Source organism: Neoarius graeffei, chromosome 23, assembly GCF_027579695.1.
Source record: "Neoarius graeffei isolate fNeoGra1 chromosome 23, fNeoGra1.pri, whole genome shotgun sequence".
Taxonomy (NCBI): Eukaryota; Metazoa; Chordata; class Actinopteri; order Siluriformes; family Ariidae; genus Neoarius; species Neoarius graeffei.
In genome coordinates, this window is record NC_083591.1 from 23,084,318 (window position 1) to 23,105,417 (window position 21,100).

The following is a 21,100-nucleotide window of genomic DNA, read 5'->3' on the forward strand; positions in this document are numbered from 1 at the left end:
GACCAACAAAGATCACTACAAGAGCAAGGCGTTCAATAGTCGGCGAAGTCACAAAGGACCCCAGGGTAACTTCTAAGCAACTGAAAGCCTCTCTCACATTGGCTAATGTTAATGTTCATGAGTCCACCATCAGGAGAACACTGAACAACAATGGTGTGCATGGCAGGGTTGCAAGGAGAAAGCCACTGCTCTCCAAAAATAACATTGCTGCTCATCTGCAGTTTGCTAAAGATCAAGTGGACAAGCCAGAAGGCTATTGGAAAAATGTTTTGTGGACGGATGAGACCAAAATAGAACTTTTTGGTTTAAATGAGAAGTGTTATGTTTGGAGAAATGAAACACTGCATTCCAGCATAAGAACCTTATGCCATCTGTGAAACATAGCGGTGGTAGTATCATGGTTTGGGTCTGTTTTGCTGCATCTGGAACAGGAAAATGTCAGGACATCTGTCCATGAACTGAATCTCAAGAGAAGGTGGGTCATGCAGCAAGACAACAACCCTAAGCACACAAGTTGTTCTACCAAAGAATGGTTAAAGAAGAATAAAGTTAATGTTTTGGAATGGCAAAGTCAAAGTCCTGACCTTAATCCAATCGAAATGTTGTGGAAAGACCTGAAGTGAGCAGTTCATGTGAGGAAACCCACCAACATCCCAGAGTTGAAGCTGTTCTGTACAGAGGAATGGGCTAAAATTCCTCCAAGCCAGTGTGCAGGACTGATCAACAGTTACCAGAAATGTTGAGTTGCAGTTATTGCTGCACAAGGGGGTCACACCAGATACTGAAAGCAAAGGTTCACCTACACAGCAAATTCCTCAGTGTTGAATTAACACTTTCAGAGTTAATTTGGGTCCAATTGGACCTATATAAAAACTCTGGGTGTTAATTCAACACTAAGGATTTTGCTGTGTACTTTTGCCACTCACAGATATGTAATATTGGATCATTTTCCTCAATAAATAAATGGCCAAGTATAATATTTTTGTCTCATTTGTTTAACTGGGTTCTCTTTATCTACTTTTAGGGCTTGTGTGAAAATCTGATGCTGTTTTAGGTCTTATGCAGAAATATAGAAAATTCTAAAGGGTTCACAAACTTTCAAGCACCACTGTATCTTCCATCCAAGAAATACTGGCAATTGAGGAATGCTCTGCTGATGGACAAGAGCTTCCATGCTGTGCACTTTCAGTTCCAGAACTAATAAGCTGCCAAATAATTAAACATTTTAAAAATTAGTACATTCTTTAATTGAGTAATATGATGCACAGATGTATCACTTCTCACACTTGTTGCACTGATTTATTTATTTTCATCATTAACACTGGAGCCTCAAAAGCATTGAAGCTGGTTATATGTATTCTGGGTATGGCTGATAATTGAAGTGCAGTTTGACAAAGTTTCTATTTTTTATGGTGAGATATTATACCCCTTTTTCACATTTTGTCACAGTTTCCTGAGGTCTTAATGAAATGTATGTGACATGCTTTGGTTAAAATACCACAAAGATAAAGCACCACAGCCAGTGGCGGATTTACAGTTGTGGTCAGATGTTTACACACAGTGGCATGAATGTCATCTTGGATATGAATGTCATGGCAATATTTGGGCTTTCAGTAATTTCTTTGAACTGTTCTTTTTCTGTGGCAGAATGATTGTACAGCATACAGCTTTAATTTAAAAAAAAAAACTAGAATTTGGTGCACAAGTTTTAATTTTCTTTGGGTTTTCTGAAATCAATACAGGGTCAAAATTATACATACAGGATCAAAAATTTACATACACTCACAGGTTATTAATTCAGAGGTGCTGAAACTTCCAAAATGTCTCTTATCTTGCCAAGCCCAAGGTCTCTTAACTTCCTGTTAGTGATCATGATTGACTACAGCTGGTAGCTTCTCTGTGCCTTCATAAAAAGGGTTTGTTTATGGCACTCACTTGATTGACCAACACACAGTAAAATGGAAAAGTCCAAGGAGCTCAGTGCAGATCTGAGAAAGAGGATCGCAGATGTACACAACTCCAGAATGTCTCTTGGAGCCATTTCTAAACAACTGCAAATTCCAAGATCAGTTCAAACAATTGTATGCAAGTTATTGTGAGGTGTAGTCACTTTGCTTCAAGAAAACCCAAACTGTCACCCTCAGCTGAAAGGAAATTAGTTTGGATGGTCAGGAGCAACCTGGGAATCACCATGGCACAGCCCTGCCATGAACTGGAAGCTGATGCATCACTGTCTACAGTTCAGATCACCATGGACTAAGAGGCTGCTATCCAAGAAATAACCCCCTGCTCCAAAACTGACACCTTCAAGCTTAACTAAAGTTTGAAGCTGACCACACGAACAAAGAAAAAGCCTTCTGGAGGAAAGCTGTATGGTCAGATGAGACAAATATTGAGTTGTTTGGCCACAATGACCACCATGCACAGAGGGACACTGTACCAGCTGGTGGTGGTGGTAGGATCATCATGCTCTGGGGCTGTTTTGCTGCCAGTGGAACTGGTTCATTGCACAAAGTGGATGGAATAATGAAGAAGGAGGACTACCTCAGAATTCTTCAGCATAAACCATCAGAAACTTGAACGCGACTTGAGACTTCGGAGTTACAACAGGACAATGAACCCAAACACGCATCAGAGCTGGTTGTGGAGGATAAAGCAGGCTAACATTAAGCTTAAAACAAGTCCTTTCAACCTTATTGAAAATATATGGACCGTGCTTATAAGTCAAGTCCATGCCAAGAAAAAAAAAAAATTAATTGAACTCTACCAATTCTACCATGAAGAGTCCTGAAATATCCAACCAGAATTCTGCCAGAAGCTTGTTCATGGTAAACAAAAATGTTTGGTCAAGGTGAATCTTGCAAAGAGACATTTTACCCAAATATTAGGTGTGCCTTTATGTATAATTTTGACCCTGTGTTGATTTCAGAAAACCCAAAGAAAAATAAAACTTATGCACCAAATTCTAGTGTTTTTTTTAATAAAGATGTATGCTGTACATTCTGCCACAGAAAAAGAACAGTTCAAAGAAATGACTGAAAGCCCAAATATTCCCATGACATTCATATCCAAGATGACTGTGGCAGCGGGGGCGTGGTCAAGCGCCGGTCTGTGACAGGAGGGCGGAGCCAGGGAAGGTGAGTGGCAGAATCACTACATCTGACGGTAATTAACCTGTGTTTGTGTGTCTTCCCAGTAACCGCGCCCTATTTAAGGAGGCAGAGGGAGAGCAGAGGAGAGCTCATCCCGGGACTAGAACACAGCGTGTGTGTGTGTGTTTTTCTCTAAAAGTAGGCTGTTATACTGAAAAGTCTGGCAATAAAAAGCCTATTTATACCTGAAGCTTTGTCCTGCCGTCCTCTGTGCTCCACCCACACTTCAGAGAGCTCTACAGTGGTGCCGAAACCCAGGAAAAGGTGGAGCACCAACCTCGCAGCCCCATGGAATCCTCCCCGTTCGCAGACCTGGTCCACGCCCTCGCCACGGCTCAGCAAAGCCAGCACCAGGCACTCGTCACGCTCCGAAAGGAGCAAGAGCGGCGCTTCGAAGCCCTGGTGCTGGCCCAGCAGGAAGATCGCGAGGCGTTCCGGCATCTCCTCGCGTCGGCGGGGTCCACCAGCGCCCCGGCCGCGGGCCCGTCTCCCCTCACCGTGACCAAGATGGGCCCGCAGGATGACCCCGAGGCGTTCCTCACATTGTTCGAACAGATCGCCGAAGCCTCGGGGTGGCCGATGGAGCAGCGCGGCGCGCCTCCTCCCCCTCCTGACGGGAGAGGCGCAGCTGGCCGCGCTACAGCTCCCCGCCGACCGCCGGCTGACCTACGTGGACCTTCGCCGGGCCGTCCTCCAGCGCATGGGGCGCACACCAGAACAACAGCGCCAGCGCTTCCGCGCGCTGCGGTTGGAGGAAGTCGGCCGGCCGTTCGCGTTCGGCCAGCAGCTCCGGGACGCCTGCTGGCGGTGGCTGAGGGCCGACGATCGCGACGCCGAGGGAATCATCGATCAGGTGGTGCTGGAGCAGTTCATCGCGCGCTTACCAGCCGGAACCGCGGAATGGGTCCAGCGCCACCGCCCGGCGTCGCTGGATCAGGCAGTAGGACTGGCGGAGGATCATTTGGCGGCTGTTCCGGCGGCAGGACAACCGACGGCGTCTTCTCTTCTCTCCTCTTCTCTCTCTCTTTCTCCCCTCCCTTCTGTGTCCCGTCCTCGCCCCATTCCCCCACCACGGAGGCGGGGGCCGGCTCCACCCCAGCCGGCCCGCCGCACCCGTAGTGCCCTCCCGTTTCTCCCTTCTGTGTCTGTCTCTCCCCCCCCTCAGGTGAGTGAGCCCCAGAGCACAGGTGCAGAGGGAAAGCCCGGACCGGTTTGCTGGCGTTGCGGGGAGCCGGGCCACCTGCAACAACAGTGCGCAGCAATGGAGGTGCGCGCGGTGGTACGGATCCCCGACGCGCCAGAAGCTGCCCTCGATCAGGCCGGAGCGTATCGCATACCGGTGAGTGTCCAAGGGGCTACATATCAGGCGTTGGTGGATTCTGGTTGCAATCAGACCTCGATCCGCCAAAGCCTGGTGCAAGACGAGGCATTGGGGGGAGCACAGGGGGTGAAGGTGTTGTGTGTGCACGAGGATGTTCACAGCTACCCTTTGGTGTCGGTCCACATATATTTCAGAGGGGAAAAATCTATAGTGAAGGCGGCGGTTAATCCTCGCCTTACCCACTCTTTAATTTTGGGGACTGATTGGCCGGGATTTTGGGGTTTAATGATGCGCCTAGTAAAGAGTGAGTCCTGCCAGTTGACAGGGGGAGGTCCCAGTGTCGCTTTGGCTGGAGCTGCTGTCGCAGAGCCGTCTACGTCATCTCCGCGACAGAGTGAGGAGCCGTCGGCTCCTCCTCTTACTGTTGGGGAATCCCTCGCGGATTTCCCATTAGAACAATCGCAAGACGAGACTCTGCGACATGCGTTTGACCAAGTGAGAGTAATCGATGGTCAAACGCTCCAGCCGAACGCCACCCTGTCCTTCCCCTATTTTTCTATTATGAAGGATAGATTATACCGAGTGACGCAGGACACTCAGACGAAAGAGCGAGTCACACAGCTGTTAATTCCAAAGAGCTGCCGGGAATTGGTATTTCAGGCGGCTCAGTTTAATCCCATGGCTGGACACCTAGGGCAGGATAAGACACTAGCCCGGATAATGGCCTGATTCTATTGGCCGGGGATTCGTGGCGATGTCCGTAAATGGTGTACGGCGTGCCGGGAATGCCAGTTAGTAAATCCAGCGGCCATTCCAAAAGCGCCTTTGTGCCCCCTACCATTAATCGAGACCCCGTTTGAAAGAATCGGGATGGATCTCGTCGGGCCATTAGATCGGTCAACACGAGGGTACCGCTTTATATTGGTTCTGGTGGACTATGCAACGCGATACCCGGAAGCGGTGCCTCTTCGCAATATCTCAGCACGCAGTATTGTGGAGGCCCTCTTCCACGTCATCTCCCGGGTTGGAATCCCGAAAGAGATTCTGACTGACCAAGGCACCTCATTTATGTCACGAACACTGAGCGAACTGTATGGGCTATTAGGTATTAAGCCGATCCGCACCAGCGTTTATCACCCACAAACGGACGGTTTAGTCGAACGGTTCAATCGCACCCTCAAGAATATAATTAAAAAATTCGTAAGTGAGGACGCACGTAACTGGGATAAATGGCTCGAATCCTTGTTATTTGCAGTGCGAGAGGTCCCCCAAGCCTCCATGGGGTTCTCCCCGTTTGAATTGTTATACGGGCGTAAGCCGCGCGGCATTTTAGATGTGCTGCGTGAAAATTGGGAGGAGGGACCTTCACAAAGTAAAAACGAAATTCAGTACGTTATGGACCTGCGCGCAAAACTCCACACGCTCACACACCTAACTCAGGAGAATTTGCGTCAGGCCCAGGAACGGCAAGCCCGCCTGTACAACAAGGGCACGCGCCTTAGAGAGTTCACTCCGGGAGAGAAGGTACTCGTACTGTTGCCCATGTCGAGCTCCAAATTAATCGCCAAGTGGCAAGGACCCTTTGAGGTGACATGGCGAGTCGGGGACGTCGACTATGAGGTGAGGCGAACGGACAGGGAGGGGGCGCTACAGATCTACCACCTCAATCTGCTTAAACTCTGGAACAAGGAGGTCCCCGTGGCGTTGGTGTCGGTAGTTCCGGAGAAGGCGGAGCTGGGGCCGGAGGTTCAAAAAGGGATATTGGCATCACGTACCTCTCCGGTCCCCTGTGGAGACCACCTCTCCCCGACCCAACTCATGGAGGTCGCCCAGTTGCAGGCCGAGTTTTCGGATGTGTTCTCGCCCCTGCCCGGTCGCACTAACCTCATAGAACACCACATAGAGACGCCCCCCGGGGGTGGTAGTGCGTAGACGCCCTTACAGGCTACCCGAACACAAAAAAAAGGTGGTTCGGGAAGAACTTCAGGCCATGCTCGAAATGGGCATCGTCGAGGAGTCCCACAGTGACTGGAGCAGCCCGGTGGTCTTGGTACCCAAGGCCGACGGGTCGGTCCGGTTCTGTGTGGACTATAGAAAAGTCAACGCGGTGTCTAAATTCGACGCGTACCCAATGCCTTGTATTGACGAGCTGCTCGATCGACTAGGCACGGCTCGCTTTTACTCGACACTGGATTTGACGAAGGGATATTGGCAGATCCCCTTGACTCCATTATCCCGGGAAAAAACGGCATTTTCCACACCGTTCGGCTTACACCAATTTGTCACACTTCCTTTTGGGCTGTTTGGGGCGCCCGCTACGTTTCAGCGGCTGATGGACAGGGTCCTCCGGCCCCACGCCACCTATGCGGCCGCATATCTCGATGACATTATTATTTATAGTAACGACTGGCAGCGGCACCTGCAACACCTGAGGGCCGTCCTTAGGTCGCTGAGGCAGGCAGGTCTCACTGCCAACCCGAAGTGTGCGATTGGGCGGGTGGAAGTACGGTATCTGGGCTTCCACTTGGGCAACGGGCAGGTGCGTCCCCAAATTAATAAGACAGCAGCGATTGCGGCCTGCCCGAGGCCCAAGACCAAAAAGGGGGCGAGACAGTTCCTGGGGCTGGCTGGCTACTATCGTAGGTTTATACCTAATTATTCGGACGTCACCAGCCCGCTGACTGACCTCACTAAAAAGGGGGCGCCAGATCCGGTCCAGTGGACGGAGCAGTGCCAGCGGGCTTTCTTTGTGGTAAAGGCTGTACTGTGTGGGGGGCCACTATTACACTCCCCTGACTTCTCTCTCCCTTTTGTGTTGCAGACCGACGTGTCGGACAGAGGGCTGGGGGCGGTGTTGTCCCAGGAGGTGGAGGGGGAGGACCGCCCCATCCTGTACATTAGTAGGAAGCTGTCGGTGCGTGAGGGGCGCTACAGCACTATTGAGAAGGAATGCCTGGCGATCAAGTGGGAGGTCCTCGCCCTCCGTTACTACCTGCTGGGGCGCCCTTTCACCCTCTGTTCGGACCACGCGCCCCTCCAGTGGCTCCACCGCATGAAAGATGCCAACGCGCGGATCACCCGTTGGTATCTGGCATTCCAACCCTTCAATTTCAAGGTGGTCCACAGGCCGGGGGCGCAGATGGTCGTGGCGGACTTCCTCTCCCGTCAAGGGGCGGGGGAGTCGGCTGCGGGCCGGACGGGCGCCCGGCCTGAGTCGGGCGGTGGGGGTATGTGGCAGCGGGGGCGTGGTCAAGCGCCGGTCTGTGACAGGAGGGCGGAGCCAGGGAAGGTGAGTGGCAGAATCACTACACCTGACGGTAATTAACCTGTGTTTGTGTGTCTTCCCAGTCACCGCGCCCTATTTAAGGAGGCAGAGGGAGAGCAGAGGAGAGCTCATCCCGGGACTAGAACACAGCGTGTGTGTGTTTTTCTCTAAAAGTAGGCTGTTATACTGAAAAGTCTGGCAATAAAAAGCCTATTTATACCTGAAGCTTTGTCCTGCCGTCCTCTGTGCTCCACCCACACTTCAGAGAGCTCTACAATGACATTCATGTCACTGTATGTAAACTTCTGACCACAACTGTAGGTAGGTCTATTGGTGACATGCGCAGCTGCTCAGGGCGGCATAATGCCAGGGGCTGCATGGACCGCTAGTACAAAAAAAAAAAAAAATCTACATTTTGAGATTTGCATGATTGGTTTTCTGTTGCTCATTTGCATGTCACGTCAACGATATCATGTCACACTGTGAATCAATTAACATGTAAGAGTGGCTCTGTGATTCTAGTTTGTAAGCCAGGCAGCTACAATACTTCCTGGTCTCCCACTCAAAAGTATGGGATGGGGGGCGAGGGGGGTGGGGTTGGTTGACCTATGACCTCAGGTCTCCCTACTGGAATCCTGAAGTATGGGGAGCAGGGAATCATTTAAATAGTACACACAGTCCTAATGCAGAGTCAAATCAGTCACACTGTGAAATTTTACCAAATAAACCACAATTCATTCATCATACTGTGACTATATAGTTTCACAGACATTGTGTTGCATTTTTCTGGTTTGTGCAAAATCATTAAGAATAATATAAAACCCGTCTGTAAACCACCAGGGTGAATTGGTTTAGTCTTGACTCTCGGTTGACAATGTTGAGTGATCGGTAATGTAGTGATGCTCAAGTGCCAAGTCAACACAAATGATAAAAGATCTAGAGTCAGACATCAGGAGCCCAGTTTAGGAGAAAGAGAAGAAGAAGAAGAAAAAGAAGGAGAAGAGAAACATGCAAAAGATAAATGTATGTAGCTATGCCATCTCTTTATGAGTATAATATTATGCATGTAATGAAACAGGTTAGTATAACACTTACGTTTGTTAGCCTGTGTTGCTATGTTGCTTGCTACGCTATAGCACAAAGGGTGACAACGTTCCGTTTCCTTTCCAACTAACTTCCATAATGTTTGATATAATTTCACACACTTTCATCACGATATGTGAACCTGCAGTGAAAACCTAATTAGAATATTTATTCCAATAATTAGATTTTTTAAATCTGTTTTTATATACTACAATTTGTTTCTATTTGTCTTTGTTGCTTGTTTTTGATATATTTTTCATATTTATATAGTTTTTAATGTAAATTTCTTTGTGTTGTTCTAAATGTCTGAATACAAATTGCAGTTTGTGCAGAAAGATCTGTTTTTGGTGCTGGGGGAGGTTAAGGAGTGGTGGACAGTCATAAAATTTTTTTCAGTTTTTTATTAACTCGCCCAGGACCAAGTCCACCAGGGGGTGAGGTATTGTTTTCGGTCAGGTTTCTTTGTTTGTAAATTATGTTACGGGAAAATGGCTGGACCAATCTTCATTAAACCTTCAGGATAGATGGGTATTGGTCTCAAATAGAACCTCCAATATTTTGGGGGTCATCTGGTCAAGGTCACCAAAAAGGTCAAAATCATTTCTGTTGTGGCTACTGCCTCATATAGAGGCGCTAGGCACCATGTCATCGTGCTGTAAGAATGTAAGAGTGTAACAATCGTGCACTGCGTATGCGCATACACGTGTTCTGATTAAAATGGCCAGTGAGTGCAAACAATTCGGTTCACCTTTCGAAATAAATGGACTAGAGTAAAGAAATTGCTTTCAGACATATTTATGCTTATTACAGAGGGAAAGTGCGTTCCACTGAGCTCTAGCACTGGGCCATTTCCAGGAAATAAGAGTTTCGGTCATGGCGACAGCGTGTGACTGTCAGCCTCGGTTCGGAGGTTTTAGTTAAGAAAACTGTAAGAGGTAAGAGTAGAATAATATAAAGTACAGACACTTGGTATATTTTACTTCTGTGATTTTTAAATTGTTCATTTTTGGATTGCGCTTCATTTTTGTGGCTACTGCCTCATCAAGTAAATATATATACTATATTTACTGTATGGACATGGTATCAGAAAAAATTTTATTTATAAGCCGTAGCCACATGGACCCATAGGGTACTTTTTTTTTTTGCGATATCTTCCTTCATATTCATCATAAGTGTTACCGGGCGAGGTTTGTTTTGCCTGGCAACACTTGTTTTTATTTTTTGGGGTTTGGTGCTCATATGGGTGTCACTGAAAAAAAAGGGGGGGTGGGTGTTTGCCCAGGGTGCCATACAACATAGAACTGCCACTGACCTGCACCCTTCTCACCCTGAACAGCCCTGTTCAAAATGGCTGATTTGAGTAGCACTTTCCTCATGAATATTCATTTGCAAAGACAGTTCTCAGCCATGAGTGGAGATACTCAGATGAGGGGGTGGTGTAATTCTAATGAACTTGTGATATTGAAAGGGGAGCCAAATCTGAACAGCTTTGTGAAGCACATGTTTTCTGAAATCAGAGCCCAAAAGAAACTGTGTGTCTTTTTCAGAGTTTGTGGGTTGGTAGACACTTCAGATACCCAAATGTATGTGCACAAGCACTGAAAAAGTGAGTTTTTCATATCTCCTTTAACTATGGAAAAGATGATGAATTATTGGTCAACTACTAAAAATTAATACCCCAACACACACACACACACACACACCTGCTATCCCTGAGTAAGTTGAGGATGTCATCTCTGAAAGTATCTCTGTTCTTCTCCAGGATCCCTCTCACGTCATACACCACCTAGAGACATCACAAAATTTAACACACATGTACACACACACCTCTGTACGTAGGCATACACAAACCTGAATGTTTCGATGAAATAAAGCACCTAAGGTAACTAAAAATGGAAACAGATATAATAAAAAATAATATAACATAAAAAAAATACTTCATTGACCCTGACCCCAGAACATAGGTCATGGCATGACTTCACAGACTCACAAGGAACTCAACCTCACATGGGCTTATTAACTACTGCACAGCAGAGACACTGAATACACACAGTGTGTTGGCTACTATATCTTACCTCTCCTGCATAGTGCTTCACTCCAAAGTAGTGCACAGCAACTCGAGGCTTTATGTAGAAAGGGTTTTTCTGTGAGTGTTAAGAAGAAAAAGACAGAGACGGAAGAGTGACGTTAGACTAGTGTTAATTATAGACACTAACTACGGCAGTGCACATGGCAAGGGGAACAGAGCCTGAACTGAAATGAGACTTTAAATAAACAGCCTCCATCCTGCAGCATCGTGCTTTTAAAGCTTGTATTACTCTACTGCCCCCTGCTGGACAACACAAATATACACAGCTGCAATAAACAGAGGAAATAGGATCTGGATCTCGAATTGGTAGAGGACCTGGGTTAGATATGTATGCACATAATTTAGGAGAGGATAATTCAACTGTTATCGGCTAATTTGAATCCAAGGAACAACTTGGAATGTGTGCCAAAATCGCTATCCAGGGCAAACAGGCCGAAAATTACCAATGTTAATGATGGCCGCCGGTAGCCATATTGAAAATCTAAATTTTTGAACCACTCACCACAGAAGTATGTGCAATACCTCATTTTATGGGTTTTTTCGGTATGGGGAATCCATTAGTGACATCATTTTCATGATTGAAGGAAAAGGGAACAAGCTATGGTCAAGGGCAAGGTTAAAAAAACACCAAAAATTGGCCAAAATTGCAGTTTCACAGAATAACCCTACCTCAAACATGGAATTGGGAGACCTATGCACATAATTTAGGAGAGTATAAGAAAGCAAGCATTTGATTAATATAAAGAAATTGTATTTTCAATCATACTATTATGATCAATGGAATGTTAACTTAAAGTGAAAAATACAAAACAAAACATATTACTTTAGTAGGCAACAATATCTTGAAAGCCTAAATGTTTAACTGCCAACAATACAACTTTTAACATCACATTATTACTGTTTATGTGTCACATAAACCAGGGTCAGGAACATGAACAGTAACACAATAATAATACTGTAATACCGGCGGCCATCTTGGATTGGTAATTTTCAGGCTGTCCGCCATGGATAACAATTTTGGCACACGTCCCAAGTTATTCCTTGGGGTCAAATTAGCCTATAACAGTTGAGTTATCCTCTCCTAAATTATGTGCATACATGTCTAAGCCAGGTCCAAGACTAACTAGCGTCAGATGTCACATGCTGTCATGATTACTGCAAATGTGTCTGGATCTGTCATAATGTGTTAGAAAACTTACAGAGTGTTGGCTGTGGAGTTTCTCCAGCAAGGTAGCATCAGTGGCTTTGGGAAAATGACTTTCCTCATTCATCAGAGCCAACAGACCCAGTTTCTGTAGAGGTGCAACCAACACACACACACACACACATACACACACACACACACACACACACACACACACACACAACACAACACACTCAAATACAGATGATCATTCATCAAATATACAGCATCATTTTCTGTTGAATTGCTGGGTTTCAGTCACGTGACTTTTCTTCGCGGTTTTATCGGAAGTGAAATAGCTGGTGGTCTAAACGACTGCCGTAGTGCAAACAACTAGTGATAACTTATCAGAGTATGCTCGTAATCTAGAAGCCACTGCTCGCTTTAGATATATTCAGAAGATTGCTGTGCACAATGGAATCGACCCCTACAGTCTGGGAAAGAAGGATTTGTCATCCGATCTCGAAAACTACCCTTCAGTCGAGTTCCCCGACATCTTGAACTATCTGGTGTTGCAGACGTCCTTCTACACCACAAAACAGATGAAAGCGTGGAAGAGTATGGAGGCTTACAACTTTTTTGTATGTGGCTGGGTAAAGGACCTCGGTATCAAGTCGCCGCTCATCAGAAACCCCTTTAAAGACCTGGATCTTAGTTAAACAAGACGGAGAAGTGATCATGGTGCATTGTAACTGTATGGCTGGGTAAGAATTTTGTCGTGACCTTCATGCATATGGACTTTGTGAGGAGTAAACAAAGAAACAGCTGGGGACTTTAGCGCTTTGTGACTAAAAATATAACGTAAAATAACGACACCTAGCAAGAAAAGTACTTGGAAAACACTTAGGACATACAGTAGCTGAGAGGGATACAAACCTTTCACCAAGTGATCACTGCAAACTTGAGCATGCTTTGACTCGGCTCCCTTTGATTTCAGTGAGAGGTTCAAAAGCTACCTTTCTCGACATCTTTTTGTGAAATCCTGTGTTCGTTCACCCTTTTTTATTAGTTCACGGAGAACCCTGAAGAAACTTTTATCAGTTTCATGGTTTGATCGATTTGAAAAACCTAAAACAATGCAAGCATAAGGCATTCTTCATGCGAGCAATACACCTTCTCCATACAAATGCTTTAGTTAACTGAGCTTTGGTAGACCACCAGCTAAAGTTTTAAATAACTAATGAGGCAGATGTGACGTCATGTGAAACCCAGCAATATGTAGCAGGGTATGTGCGTGTAGATTACCTTCTCTATTAAATCCAGACATTCTCCATTGTCCATCCAGTTAACATCATCCCAGATCAGTCCTTCCCTACACACACAAATAGTATTTTTTTTATTTGATACAAAATATCTTGATTAATATTATCATAAGAAAGTGATAATATATGTATGATGACCGGGAAAACCCTTTCACATGCTGAAATTGTCTGCCATATACAGCAGTTCGAAAAGCTGTACTCTTTCCCAAACGGGAATATGTTTCTCTTTTGCTTGTATCTCCACCACAATGAACTTGTAACACTGTAAATTCCGCTAACTCCCCAAAAGTGAAAAGGGGGTTGAAAATTAAATTGCATTTAAACCAACATTATGCGAGAATTGGTTTTTTTTTTGGTCCTGCAGCTGAGGAGTGTAATTCACTTTTATTCCACTGACGGAAATACAAATCACGCTTTGAGCTTCCATCATGAACAGCTGGACACATGCATTTGGTTTACAGCTGAAGGATATGGAACAGAAGAAGCCAAAAAAACATGTTGACTGACAAAGTCAAGTGATATTACCAGATTTTACACAAATATGACTGTGTAGCTTTATTCATTGTGACAACGAAGATGAAAACTAACACAACAAAAAGATTAACAAAGTTTTAGTTTTGCTGAAATCACCATGCTTGCATTTTCAGGCCATATACATTGTTTGCGAAGTGACTGAATGTGGACTGTGTGTGTAATCGATATGATCTAGGCCAGGAGTTCTCAACCTTTTCTGCTTTAAGGCCCACCTAGTCATACAACCCTGATTCCAAAAAAGTTGGGACAAAGTACAAATTTTAAATAAAAACAGAATGCAATGATGTAGAAGTTTCAAAATTTCATGTTTTATTCAGAATAGAACATAGATGACATATCAAATGTTTAAACTGAGAAAATGTATCATTTAAAGAGAAAAATTAGGTGATTTTAAATTTCATGATAACAACACATCTCAAAAAAGTTGGGACAAGGCCATGTTTCCCACTGTGAGACATCCCCTTTTCTCTTTACAACAGTCTGTAAACGTCTGGGGACTGAGGAGACAAGTTGCTCAAGTTTAGGGATAGGAATGTTAACCCATTCTTGTCTAATGTAGGATTCTAGTTGCTCAACTGTCTTAGGTCTTTTTTGTCGTATCTTCCGTTTTATGGTGCGCCAAATGTTTTCTATGGGTGAAAGATCTGGACTGCAGGCTGGCCAGTTCAGTACCCGGACCCTTCTTCTACGCAGCCATGATGCTGTAATTGATGCAATATGTGGTTTGGCATTGTCATGTTGGAAAATGCAAGGTCTTCCCTGAAAGAGACGTCGTCTGGACGGGAGCATATGTTGCTCTAGAACCTGGATATACCTTTCAGCATTGATGGTGTCTTTCCAGATGTGTAAGCTGCCCATGCCACACACACTAATACAACCCCATACCATCAGAGATGCAGGCTTCTGAACTGAGCGCTGATAACAACTTGGGTCGTCCTTCTCCTCTTTAGTCCGATTGACACGGCGTCCCTGATTTCCATAAAGAACTTCAAATTTTGATTCGTCTGACCACAGAACAGTTTTCCACTTTGCCACAGTCCATTTTAAATGAGCCTTGTCCCAGAGAAGACATCTGCGCTTCTGGATCATGTTTAGATATGGCTTCTTCTTTGAACTATAGAGTTTTAGCTGGCAACGGCGGATGGCACGGTGAATTGTGTTCACAGATAATGTTCTTTGGAAATATTCCTGAGCCCATTTTGTGATTTCCAATACAGAAGCATGCCTGTATGTGATGCAGTGCCGTCTAAGGGCCCGAAGATCACGGGCACCCAGTATGGTTTTCCGGCCTTGACCCTTACGCACAGAGATTCTTCCAGATTCTCTGAATCTTTTGATGATATTATGCACTGTAGATGATGATATGTTCAAACTCTTTGCAATTTTACACTGTCGAACTCCTTTCTGATATTGCTCCACTATTTGTTGGCGCAGAATTAGGGGGATTGGTGATCCTCTTCCCATCTTTACTTCTGAGAGCCACTGCCACTCCAAGATGCTCTTTTTATACCCAGTCATGTTAATGACCTATTGCCAATTGACCTAATGAGTTGCAGTTTGGTCCTCCAGCTGTTCCTTTTTTGTACCTTTAACTTTTCCAGCCTCTTATGCCGCTTTTCCACTACAAACGCGGCTGAGTCGGGCTGAGCCGTGCCGTGCTGAGTCGAGCTGAGCGGGGCTGTTGGAGTTGCATTTCGACTACAACCGCGCTGAACCGTGCTGGCTGGAAGTGGGTGGACACATTGGGTGGAGTTAGCGAAAGTGGGTGGACGTCACGTGATGTCGTTAAGCAGCGCAAACAGTGACATCAGTGAGCTTTTAAGCGGTAGTCTCACGACCCGAATAGTAAACAATAAACATGGACATGGAGTCGTTAGTGTTGCTGGTCTTGGTTCTGTGGCTTGTAGTCACCAACAACGCGAACAGATACTGGCAAGAGCGTATAGATGAGGCGAGGCGCATAAGGCTTCAGAAATTCTCGTAATTCGTAATTCTTCTTCTTCCGGGTTTACGGTGTTTACAGATCCCAGCGTGCTCGCGGGGCGTGTGTGGGCATGTGAGGACACTCCTCCTCACCAATCAGTGCACAGGGGAGTGTCTGCTCACGCCCCCAGCCTCACTCGGCTCGCTTTGGCTCGCTTCAGCCCCACTCCAAAACGGTGCGAGTTTTAGGGGCTAAGCAGGGCTGAAGCGAGCTGAGTCGTGCTGTTTTTTGGTAGTCGAAACGCGAGCCGTGTCGGGCTGAAGTGAGCTGAAGCGAGCTGAAGTGAGCTGAAAAAGGGTAGTGGAAAAGGGCCATTATTGCCCCTGTCCCAACTTTTTTGAGATGTGTTGCTGTCATGAAATTTCAAATGAGCCAATATTTGGCATAAAATTTCAAAATGTCTCACTTTCGACATTTGATATGTTGTCTATGTTCTATTGTGAATACAATATCAGTTTTTGAGATTTGTAAATTATTGCATTCGGTTTTTATTTACAATTTGTACTTTGTCCCAACTTTTTTGGAATCAGGGTTGTACTTGTACCGAGTTGGGGCCCATTAAAAAAGATCCCCAATTATTTTGGCTCATCTATTCTATTAGAATCTAATAATCTATTTTAAAGTGTATTAATGGGATGCAACGTCACTCCCTGTTACAGATGGGAATTAAATAAATGCAATAAAAACAAATTTTTAGAGTGTAGGTATTGTATTTAAAACTGTATGGATGTGCCAGAAGCCAACATAAAACCATGCATGTAGGGCATTCTCAGTCAAAAGGGATTAATGATCCAAAAGTGGAGTCTGGTCCATTAACACAAGAACTTCGTGCCATGTTTGTGTACAGCAAACAAGCAAGATATTCAAACCAAGAAGTACAATCAAAAGAAGTGGATATAGTAACCATTCAACGGGATTAGAGCCCTACACACTCACAAAGAAGGATATTTCCTATCAAAGAAAAATTTACTAGCTAAATTTGACATTAGTATGTAAGGACCTCTAAAATAAGGTCATTGATACTGTTCATTGGGATATCAGCCATTTTTTTTGTATTGCATTGTAGTGCCTGGTTGACTCCATTTACCGTGATGCCTTGTGGCGTCATCAGTTTTCAATGTTTAAATGTTCTGATCTGTATTGTCCAATCCCATGTATTGTTGATGTATGTTTTTTTTGAAATTCCGTGATACCCAATGGTAGAGCGATAAATATCTGTTTTCCCGCGAACTAGGCGGTACTCGAACATTCCAGGGCGGGAACATTCGATCACCTCGAGAGAGAGAGGCGAGCTGAGCCGTTTGGACAGTGGAGAGAGACTGGCGCGTTTTGTGGTCTGTGTTTTTTTTTGTTTTTTTATTGAGTCGTGGAGGGACTGTTTATAACGGACATCGAGAACAAACGGGACAGAAGGGACATTGCGTCGGAGTGTGCGCGGTGTGGTTGGTGGTCGGCTCGCAACGTGGACTGTTGTTCGTCGGAGCTAGCTCTTAGCCAACCCACCCCCCTTCTCGTGTGGCCATCTGCTGCTGGGCCCCATCGGGGAACCCCCCCCCCCCCCCCCCCCTCGCCACCCGCTTGCTGTGGAGGACTCGGTGCGGGACCGAGTGGCTGTTCGGCGAGCAACTGCTGATGCTGGTTCGTGATTACACTTACACTGACATACACACACATGCGCGCCCGTGCGCGTTAACGTTTGGCTCTGGTTTGGACCTGTGGTTCTTGCTGGGCAGCGCAGCGGTTGCTGTGTTGCCTGCGGCTCAGGGAGCTGCCATCAAGTGCACCATCGTAAGGGCCCCAACTGCGCGCTGTTTTGTTTTGTGTCTGTTTTCTGATGTTTGGGGTTGATCGGAAGGGTTTATACGAGTGATCATTTGTTTTTATAGTAAATGTTTATCACAACTACGGTTCTCTAAGTTGTAAACGTAGCCCACGTAAATTATAAACTTTGTGTCACTTTTTCTAGCTTGCTCTCTCTCTCCCTTTATTTTTATTTTTTTCTCTTAGTTGAGTTGTTTTATTATTCAATAAATTTTGTACTACTGTATTTCAATTCACATGTTGGGTCTTGGCAGATCATTTACCTTCTCACAACTGACTGGTGTTTAGTTAGTTTGGTTAGCGTTACACTCACTTTTACACATTTATTTGTATGAACATTCTGAGGAGATACGTCCTGCACTAGCTTCAAAGTAAGTGTAGTATTTCCCCAGTGGAGGCACCGCGCTACTAAATTTGCAATTGTTATTACTTTATTCATATTTATATTCTTCACCTTCAACTACACAGTTATAAAAATAATAATTATTAATTATACTTGTGGTATCAGGAGTTTCAGCCAGCTCACCATTCCACCGCTGAGAATTTAGGAATCCTGTTGCGCCATTGTTTATTAATATTTAGTGTAATTCATTTTAGCTCTTACTGAGTGCACTAGCACCCGCTAAAAAGGGGTTACAAGTAGAATAAATTTTGATCCTACTGTAGTCATAACTAAATACAAAGACAATAGTTATGCATACTATTAATTAACTTAATGTGAAGATAATTAACAGATAATCAACAGATTTAAAATTTTTTTTTAAGATTGTATTTATTTTTAGTCTTTTGTATTTGTAATTATTTGTATCTGTACATGCACGACCCTACCAACTCTACTGATCAACTTCTTCTTCTTCTTCTGGCTGCTCCCGATTAGGGGTCGCCACAGCGGATCTTTTGTCTCCATTGCTCCCTGTCTTCTGCATCCTTCTCTACTACACCTGCCACTTTCATGTCCTCTCTCACCACATCCATGTATCTCCTCTTTGGCCTTCCTTGTTTTCGTTTGCCTGGCAGCTCCATCCTCAACATTCTCCTTCCCACATGCTCTGCATCTCTTCTCAGGATGTGCCCATACCATCTCAGCCTCGTCTCTCTTAGCTTAATTCCCAAGCTCTCCACATGTGCTGTCCCTCTGATGTGCTCGTTCCTTACCCTGTCCAACCTTGTCACTCCCATCGCAAACCTTAACATCCTCAACTCCGCCACCTGCAACTTTACCTCCTGTCTCTTCGTTAAGGGTACGGCGTCTCCAATCCATACATCACAGCTGGTCTCACTACTGTCTTCACTTTTGCTGGGATTTTCCTATCACAAATGACTCCCGAAATCCTTCTCCAACTGCTCCACCCTGCCTGTGACTCTGACTTTTCTGCTGATCAACTTATCGTGTTTAAATAAAGTCATTCATTCATTCATTCATTCATTCCAAGCTGGAAAATTATCCATCCATTGAGTTCCCCGACATCTCAAACTACCTGGTGCTGGATACATCGTTCTACACGGACACACAGATGATAACCTGGAAGAGCGTGAAGGAGTACAACTTTTTATATATATGCCTGGGTTAAAGACCTGGGGATCAGGGCACAAGAAGATAAATCCTGTATTGCTTTTGCCCCGGGAAATAGGAGTTTCTGGGCTTTGTACGCATCTTTTCGATGGTTGGTAGTTTTAGTATCGGGTGTAAACAAACCACAGCTGTTCAATTCTCAATCCTCACTGCTCTTCTCTTCCAGCAGGCATCACAGATCCATATAATTTACCCACAAATGTGTTTATTTCTCTCTGTGTGTGTTTGTGTGTATGCATGCATGCGCTCTGTGTGTGTGCACACGCATGTGCGTGCGATCTGTATGTGTGTGCGTGTTAAATGTAGAGGAGGAATGTGACAAAATAAAGGCTTGTTTGTCTTAATTTACCCACAAATGTATTTATTCCACTTGAAAAGTATATGGCAAACCAGCCATCAGATTTGGGACACAATGACATCCTGAACTATTTAGTATTCAGCTTCAAACTTGAAAAAAAATTGCGGCCCACTAGATGGCGCTTCATGGCCCAGGCCCAGTGGTTGAGAAGCACATATTACACATAATATACATTGGGTAGTGTAATCTATTACAAGCTAGCCGAGATAAATTTACAAAGTTTCAAGCTTTCAAGGCTATGTGACGTGAGATTGACAAAGACTGACCAAACATTTTGGCATGAGATAAATTTAATTATTTGCATGCTAGCCTAAGATGGGACTGAGGTTAGGTGACTTTGGTCATCTGGAAAAACTACAAATCTCCATGAGACAGGGATAACACAGATAAGGATACAGCTTACATCCCAATCTCTCATAAATAACATTGGCAGGGATGTACACTCTGCTGTTGGACTGTGAATGTTTCCCCATTAGCCAGACTTTTATTTTTTTGCCGTGCGTCTGTAAAGGATGCGTGCACTTTTGTGACCTTTGCACTTAGGTGTGGCTTTTTGAAGTTGCGTGTAGAGGGAAATACTTTTTTTCCCTTATACTGAAGACCACTGTTTTTTTTTTAATGTGTCATTTTTAATTCATCATTGTACACACGCACAAATACTGTAAAAACTGGAGCTGTTTCTGTATATCAAACATGGAACTCCCCATTATGTAATGATGTGGTGTTGAGCTGGTTTTAGATTTCAGCTGCACTGACTTACTGCAGTGCTCAAAGTGGTTGTAAAGCCTGATTAACTGCCAAAACAATCTCCAATCAAACATATGAGCACATTAATTTTTTCATGACAGAAATTTTGGTGGCACGGTGGTGTAGTGGTTAGCACTGTCGCCTCACAGCAAGAAGGTTCTGGGTTTGAGCCTAGTGGCCGATGAGGGCCTTTCTGTGCGGAGTTTGCATGTTCTCCCCGTGTGGGTTTCCTCTGGGCGCTCCGGTTTCCCCCACAGTACAAAGACATGCAGGTTAGGTTAATTGGTGGCTCTAAATTGACCGTAGGTGTGAATGTGAATTGTTGTTTGTCTTTATGTGTCAGCCCTGCAATGATCTGGCGACTTGTCCAGGGTGTACCCCGCCTCTCACCCATAGTCAGCCGGGATAAGCTGCAGCTTGCTTGCAATCCTGTACAGGATAAGCAGTTAAAGATAATGGATGGATTGGTGTACAGCTTTAGTATTATCCTCAGTTCAAGTGATTTGATTTTGATGTTGATAGTATGTGGCTTGGTGGAGGTATGCACTCTACTGTGTGCCCTTCTAGTTTAAATTCATGCATCGACGATTAGCAGCAATATTTACATCAACAACACAGTGATCATAATGCAGAGATGTCAGACTGGTCATGCTGCGGCAAAAACACACATCCCTCATAATTCCTGATATTTCTTCATCATCTTACCATGATGAGGGAAGTGAAAAACA

The 21,100-nt window shown here is 44.9% G+C and overlaps 1 protein-coding gene across 1 annotated transcript in view; it reads right to left on the reverse strand.

Annotated features, from left to right (window-relative positions):
- Positions 1-21,100, reverse strand: part of myo10 (myosin X) — a 194,449-nt gene that overhangs the window by 60,996 nt on the left and 112,353 nt on the right. Inside the window, exons 14-17 of the mRNA XM_060905943.1 lie at positions 13,339-13,405; positions 12,110-12,202; positions 10,897-10,965; positions 10,525-10,607 (exon numbers count right to left, since the gene is read on the reverse strand). Coding sequence (XP_060761926.1) covers positions 10,525-10,607; positions 10,897-10,965; positions 12,110-12,202; positions 13,339-13,405 — 312 coding nt within the window. The remainder of the gene's footprint in view (positions 1-10,524; positions 10,608-10,896; positions 10,966-12,109; positions 12,203-13,338; positions 13,406-21,100) is intronic.